Source organism: Quercus robur, chromosome 6 (genome assembly GCF_932294415.1).
Source record: "Quercus robur chromosome 6, dhQueRobu3.1, whole genome shotgun sequence".
In the NCBI taxonomy this organism is placed as follows: Eukaryota; Viridiplantae; Streptophyta; class Magnoliopsida; order Fagales; family Fagaceae; genus Quercus; species Quercus robur.
The window spans coordinates 21,945,836-21,953,685 of record NC_065539.1 but is presented as its reverse complement, the minus strand read 5'-3'; the positions used below and the strand labels follow the sequence as shown (position 1 = coordinate 21,953,685).

Here is a 7,850-nt window from a genome sequence, read left to right as displayed (position 1 = left end):
ATGCACTGGACTTAAACTAAGTCCTATTGTAAAATAATTTATAGCTATAGCATTAGTCCTCGCGGAATACAATAAATGATATTTTTTTCTTTTATATTTATAGTCGGTTCCACTTATTCGCTATAAAGGTAATTAAATTAATTATCAAAAAAAATAATTATAAGAAAATTATTTTCCCAATTTGATAACCTTTATTTTTTTTAATAATTAATTTAATTACCTTTATAAGACAGCCATATATAATCCCTACACTAGAGGGTTTTAAACGTAAATTTGGCGTGTTTTTGTGTGTGTGATTTTTTTTTTTTAATCATTGCTTGGGTCTCTTTAATTTAATTTAATTGCTTAATTAGATAGTTGGTAGTATCAAAGCTTCAATTATTTCTCCCATAAAAATAATAAATAAATAAATAAAAGAGCTTCAATTAATTGCTCCAACAAGTGGCATCAAAGTTGTGGTTATTTTTGGAGTCCAAATCTTCTGTTCCACTTTTCCTACTCCACACTATACTCCACCAATAAAAACTTGCCACATGTTCACCTAATATATATATATATATATATATATATAATAAGTCAATAATAGTAGTATTTAATTAGTTAGGTGAACATATGACAAGTTTTTATTGGTAGAGTATAGAGTACAGCAGGAAAAGTAAGACAAAAGATTTGGACTCGTTTGTTTGGGCACTATTTTGTAAATTAATTGGAGACTATGTGGAGCATCATAATTAAACTCACAATATAAAATGGACAAGACTTAAGTACAGTACTTTAGTGTTATTCTTTAGGTTCTCCCGTTAAGATTCTGTTATGTGGATTTTTTTTCATAGAATGGAAATGTATTTTTTAATTAAGTAACCACATGGCTGAATTTTAAGAGAGAAATTTAAGGATCAGCACTTAAGGTATTGTACCTAAGTTTTGTTCATATAAAATAATTCATGTCGGAAGCTAATGATGGGAGGCATTCTATATTGCTAATGCCAAGCCAAGCATTATATCAAACAAAGAGAGAAAAATATGTATAGAAAAATCATTGGAGGTATTAGACAGGGTATGGACGTTAATGGTGTTTCATCATATATATCAACAAACTAATGGAAATTCTCTTTAGAAAAGCATCAAGAGGGTCATTGGTCTTTGATAGAGGAAAGATTTGTTATAAAACTTTATAAGAGAGACAAGTAACTTGTGGCATAAGTGCCTCACTAACATGAGTGAAAATGGTTTGCACATTTTGGCAAAAAATTAGTCTCTGATTTCTTATCACAAAATCCCTGTGGCTCTTGTTTATTTGGTAAACATTTTAGAATTTCATTTTAGAAATCCTCTACTTGAAAGATTTGGTTTATTTGGCAAACATCATAGAGTGATCATTTCATTAATCTTTAGATGACAATAGTTAATTTGTCAATTTGGTTGATCGTACTTATAGAAATGTGTAGATGAGTTTTATGGGGAAAAAAAAGACTAATTTTTTTAGTACTTCAAGAAATTTTATGATGAAAAAAAAAAAAAAAAAAGGAAGAAAAGGAAGCTTTTGAAGTGTCTTCGGACAACATATATAGATAAATTCACATCTAATGAATTTGAAAATTATTACTTGAATCACAACATTAAACAAGAGAAGACAGTTCCTAGTTTTCCACAGCATAAAGGTATGGTAGACAATTCCTATATAGTTTCCCACACAATCTGAAAAGGAAAAACTTGAAAGCATTCTATTTGTAGATTGGCTTGGGATGCAACCACGTATCATGTTTGGAGGGATAGGAAAGAGTGAGGGAAGATTAGAAAGCAAAGCCAAAATTAGGGATTCAGTTCAAAACAAAGCCTTGTCCCTTGTGTTGAATTTGCAAGTTGCCCCATTCAATCTTTCTATGATGGGGTAAAAATGGCTCTATTGAGTCAAATTGTGATGTATACAGTTCACACCATGTTATCTCAACGATTGTAATTAAAATAAAACCCTCAAGATTATAAGACTAAATGAATAATGTAGAATATATGTTTTGTTTAAAAAATAGTAAAATCTAAGCTGAAATGCAAGATAATGCTAAAACTAATGCAATACATAGTATTCTCTACTTCCAAAGGTCGTAAGATATACACTTATCATAACATGTCATCTCAACAATTGTAATCAAAATAAAACCCTCAAGATAAGACCACATGAATAATGTAGAATATATATGTTTTGTTTAAAAAATAGTAAATCAAAGTTGAAATCCAAGATAATGCTAAAACTAATTAATCCAAAACTATTAAGATATACCTAGAAGCCTAAAACCTTTCCATCTTGTTCTTCATCTCAACAATTGTAATCAAAATAAAACCCTCAAGATAAGACCACATGAATAATGTAGAATATATATGTTTTGTTTAAAAAATAGTAAATCAAAGTTGAAATCCAAGATAATGCTAAAACTAATTAATCCAAAACTATTAAGATATACCTAGAAGCCTAAAACCTTTCCATCTTGTTCTTCATTTCAAACTCATTGATGTTGTAGAACTCATCCACTGGAGAACCCTCAATTTGAGAAGAAAAAGTTTGCATCATGGGTTGCTGTCCATAGGCCACCAGTTGCTGCATAGAAGGATTGTGGTAGTGCATTGCAGGCACCCTAGAGTTGTTCACCATCACATTGTCCACCATCCCAACTGTTGGATCATAACAAATTTGATCATTTGATGGAGTATATTGTATGCCACTACACATGCCTCCAAATTGAGAATAATCCACACCCTTCACCTCCATTGGATTGGCCATAGGATTAAGATGATCAAATGGAAATAAAGGGAAAAGACTTTGATCAGATGAATAGCAAGAAGGGAATTGGTAATCCAGTGGCTTCACATAAGATATAGGCTGTTGGTTAATAGGACTCGTTTCCACATTCCTTTGAAGCATGCCTTGAGTGTAAGAAAAGTCGGTTGGGATTGATCCAAAGTTGGAGCTACTGGTTAATCCTGACGCTGCATCATTTATCATGTAACTACCTCCATTTAAAACATCAATGTTTCTCTGTACTTCATCAATCTTATTGTCCAATATACCACAAAGTACTGCTCTTTGTGCATCCGAAAAATTATTGAGACGCTCACCCCATGTCATAGGCAACTGGTTTTCTAGTGGCTTTACCTTTACATAAGATATAGGCTGTTGGTTGATAATCTTTGGTGCTACACTCCTTTGAATCATGCCTTGAGTGTAAGAAAAATCACTTCGGATTGATCCAAAGTTGGAGCTGCTAGCTGTTCCTAATGCTGCATCATTAATCAAATAATTACGTCCTCTTATAACATTAATTTTTCTTTGTACTTCATCGATCTTAGAGTCCAATAACCCAAGAAGTACTTCTTTTTGTGCATCTGAAAAACTATTTAGACCTTCAATCCATGTCGAATACATGGCTTTGAAGCTTTCCATACGCACTCTTGAGATCTCCTTCTCAATATTCTTCTTCCGTTGAATGAAATAGTCAGATAAGCTAAGAGTTTCTTTCTTACGTGTACCTGTACTCGTGCCCTTGTATTTGTTGATTATTTTCTCGACTTTTTCTTGATTTTCAGGCCAGATTGCTAGCTCATTAGAATTGTCCTTCTGTATGGGTCCATAGACGATCATGCACACATCGACACCACAAAGAGTGGAAAGCTCATAGGCCTTCTTTTTCAAACCCTTTTTTCTCTTACTATAGGTTACCATACGAGACTTCTCGTTGCTGATGAGTTTCATGTTTATTTTTGCACGCCCCATCTTTTGATCTAACAAAATTAAATTTGTTATCAGACTCAATGAGCAGGACTCAAATCCATAATCTAATTTAGTCACAAATTTTAGAATCAGATAAAGAAAAGTTCACAATGGAAGATAAAAGTGCTAGTGATCTTGAAATTTAGTAGGCAATTCATTTATAGCAAAAGGAATTAAATAATAAAATAAAAGAATAAAGCTTTAACATTACTCTATGATGAATCTTTGGAGGGTTCCTGAACTAATACTTGTTTTTAGTTTTTAATTACTAATGGCTAAACATCATGAACTTTATTTTTCTAATTAAAAGGTGAGGTATTTTTAAAACATATTGACCATTGAAGCATTTAAACTTTTAAGGGACAATTTGTTTTTTCTTTTGAAGCGTCCCCATTAAGCACAAAATTGATATTTACAAGAATATATATTTAAAAAAGAGAGAGAAAAATAATAAGACTTAACGTTTGAAGTGCTAGTAATTTTATATACCAACGTAAAAATTAAGATTACAATTCTATTACATGCGCTTGTAAAAATTTGGATTTTTTTTAAAAATAAATTATTTAAGTGAGAAAGAGAGGCATGCTTACAAAACCATAGATTTTGAGTGAATAATATTAAAAAATAGCTAGTAAACCCAAACCATAAGGGATTTAAAGTTTTGAAAATAATTAAAATATTTATTAAAAGTAAATTTAAGTTGTAAACCGCAACCCAAGCAATGACAAGTTTAAGAACTTGAAACCTGACCCACCCTAAACTCATTGCAAAAACCTTTAAACCCTGATAGTGTGGTGTAGAGAGATTTGAAGATTATTATTAGAAAGTCTTCACAATAAGTTTATATTTTTATTTGTGATTACTCATTCATAAAGAAGATAATAAAATTAAACACCAAAAGGCTCTAAAAATTTGAAAGAGAAGAACAAGAGTGAGTGTGTGTGTGTGCGCACCATTTATTAAATTGATGAATCATGTATGCATAAACATGGTATACAAGCACATACTGCTATGAGATGTAAGCCTTCATCAAAGGAAGGCATCTATACAATTTTTGTATAAGTACCAAGAAACATATATATTCATTCAGACTGTGAAAGTAAAATATGAAAAACATGTACAATACAATACGAAAGAAAACATGATACACAAACCAATACTTTGAAAGTAAAACTGTAAAAGTATGACAAAATACATACATACAGAAAGACACGTACAGATCTTTATATGAAGAGTTGTTCACATACCTGATGAGGACGAAGAGAACTACTGTGGAGACAAACAGAATGAGTAGACAGGGTTTTGGTGTGGTTTTATACTAATATAAATACTATTATAAGTAAAGGTAGCAGAGTAAGCCCAAGGTTATTTGTCTACCCAAACTCAACCATTCTAATTGAATCCAAACCTATTTAATTATTAATTGAATTAAATGGGCATCAGTTTAACTAGACTCAGTAATTATTGGGTTTTAATTAAAAACCCATTGGCCATTTATCCCAAAACCAATATACCCAAATTCTTTCCGGCCCTTCTCATTTTTTTTTTTTTTTTTAAAAAACCTACGTTTCCGTGTTTGGTTTCCCTTTCCTCCTTCTCGGCTAATTTCTTGGAAACCAAACGGAATATAAACAAATATATGATCAATCCAAAACAAAAAAAAAAACCTGAATATTGTCGAGAACCGATCTCATAGAGTTAAGCGAAATTCCACGCTCCGCCGAGGGACCACCGCAAACGATACCGACTCTAAGAACTCTACGATTCTTCACTGCTTGCTCTTCCTTCTCTGCGATCCGCTCATCCACAACCTCCGCGGCGGCGTTGTCGTTGTGGTGGTTCTTGCCGCGGAGCAAGGCGAGGTTGGAAGCGTAAGCGATCGACGAAGCCATTGGAGAAAGAAATAGCAAGAGAGACTGAGAGTGAGTGAGTGATTAGTTAGAGAAATAATGGAGAATGTGAACATATAGTGGAGTGAGTAAGAGTGAGTGGTGATGGAGTTTGCTGATTGTCTTTCATGTTTTTTAAAAAACTGTTTCGGACGGCAGAGTAATTTTGAGCTTGAAATGACATTTTTTTTTTTTTTTATCTGTTTGGTTTGCAAGTAAGTGAGAGAAAATAGAAAAGGGCAGAAAATATTTTTTTATTTTGATTTTTAATATATTTGCTAACGTATGTTTATGTGGAATTTTTTAATCTCAAGAATGAAGACTATAGAGAGTGAAAAAGGAAATCCAGTGTCGGAGTTTTCACTTTAATAACATTTTGGTAATTTTGATAATTGGGTAAGTTGGGATTTATCCATAATAATTGTATTGGGTTGGATTTAAGTTAAAAACAATTAGTTAAATGAGTTTTAATAGATAAATAAATTTTATATACCAAATCCAATTATGTCCACCCCAAACCCACCCATTTGACACCCCTAATTACAAGTAAAGCAATGTCGATTTGAAACTCCTTTGCTTTAATTTGGACCTGCAGTACTATTAGTACAAGGTATAATTAAAAGGAAAGGCTGGGATTCGAATAGGTTTTGTCAAAAGAAAAACTAGTAATTAATTAATTATAATCTATAAAAGGAAGGCTAGGGCTGGGATTTTATTCGATTTTGTCAAAAGGGCCTGCGGTATTACGCAAGTTTTAGCTCACTAAACTAAAGGTGTTGATTGGGGTTTTGTTTGTTTTTTTTTTTATTATTATTATTATTATTTAAACATTCGTTAGAAATATTTATAAACTAAAAAAATTATTAAATTAATCAAAGTTGTTTTTTTCACCCTAATCAAAATTAATTACATTGTAGGAAGTTGTTTGGTAGGATTTCTCAAGCGAACCCGTATGATCAAAAATTACTATACACTTTATTTGGGAGTTCATAAGAGACCAAAGAGGCTAATGAATTTGTTGATGTGATAACAAAGAGTTAATCGCAAGAATTTCTTATGTTTAATGAACCTATTTATTTATCATTATTTTGTATATAGATATGAAAGGATTTAAAGTTACATCGTCCGCTTGTAATAATTAATCATTATCAACATCTCAATACACTAATATTTGGAGGACAACCAAAGATTTAACCAGTTGAGTTATATAATTAGAGCTTACAAATTTATGTGTCATCAATTACTAAAACATATTTCAAATATTTATTTATTAGATGGTTAAAGTTCATCAATCACAAACATTGCCACAACAGTTTGTAAATTTTATGTAGTAAAAGTTATAATATCTTTAATATCATACCATTTTCCCCTAGACACCTGAGGACTTTGTGTATGAGGACTTTGTGCATGAGGAGTTGTCAATTTAGCTACAAGGCCCTTACTCACTCCTCTATTGTTAAACATGTATTATAACTAAGCTTTTGATTCCTTTGTAATGTTGTTTCCAAACTTGTCATGGACAAAATGTTTATTTCCTATTATTTGGGATGTACTTATAAACCGCTAGCTTATTGCTTAAATTTCCTATTATTTACAAATCTCACATAAGTCACCTACTTATTTTATGTTTCCTACTATTCGCAAGTGCTGAATGAGTCATTTGCTTATTTTATTTAACTTTTACTTTTTATTACAGTATTTTTAACAAAAAAAATTCACCAAAAAATTAAATAAGTTGTTCTCCAATAGACACTTGGACTCTAAAGTATATATATAGTCTAAAGTTATACACAAAACATGAGTAAACGGATTAATATTAAATAATATCTTATTAATGTGCACTTTGGCATGCGTATCAAAAACGAAAAAAATGTGTAATCCCAATAGTTTTGTTTTTTTTTTTAATATTAATCTAATAAAATATTATTAAATCTACAATTAAAACTCGAAAAAAATAAATAAATCTACCATCTATATATATAATAATAGGTAAAACTAAGAGAAAATTCAATTAAATTTTAAATTGAAATTCAATTAAAGTCTAATTTTGCGCCATGTGTCTCATCTAATCTAAATTTTAAATTTTTGTGTTAAGTGAGTTAATTCAATGTAAAAATTGGATTTCAATTAGAGTTTAATGTTGCGACATATGTCCCATCTAATCTAAGTTTTTTAATTTTTGTACCAAATGAGTTAAT

At 30.9% G+C, this 7,850-nt stretch overlaps 1 protein-coding gene across 2 annotated transcripts; it reads right to left on the bottom strand.

Annotated features, from left to right (window-relative positions):
* Positions 1–2,152: 2,152 nt before the first annotated feature.
* LOC126733255 (uncharacterized) lies at positions 2,153–5,844 on the bottom strand. Of its 2 annotated transcripts, none has more exons than XM_050436483.1 (2): positions 5,431–5,844; positions 2,153–3,774 (listed from the first exon to the last, which is right to left on the bottom strand). In XM_050436483.1, exon 2 carries the CDS (start codon positions 3,764–3,766, stop codon positions 2,468–2,470), a length of 1,299 nt encoding a protein of 432 aa, XP_050292440.1. In that variant the 5' UTR covers positions 3,767–3,774; positions 5,431–5,844; the 3' UTR covers positions 2,153–2,467. The 2 variants fall into 2 exon arrangements, with proteins under 2 accessions (XP_050292440.1, XP_050292441.1); XM_050436484.1 differs by lacking the exon at positions 5,431–5,844 and adding an exon at positions 5,011–5,218.
* Positions 5,845–7,850: the final 2,006 nt, after the last annotated feature.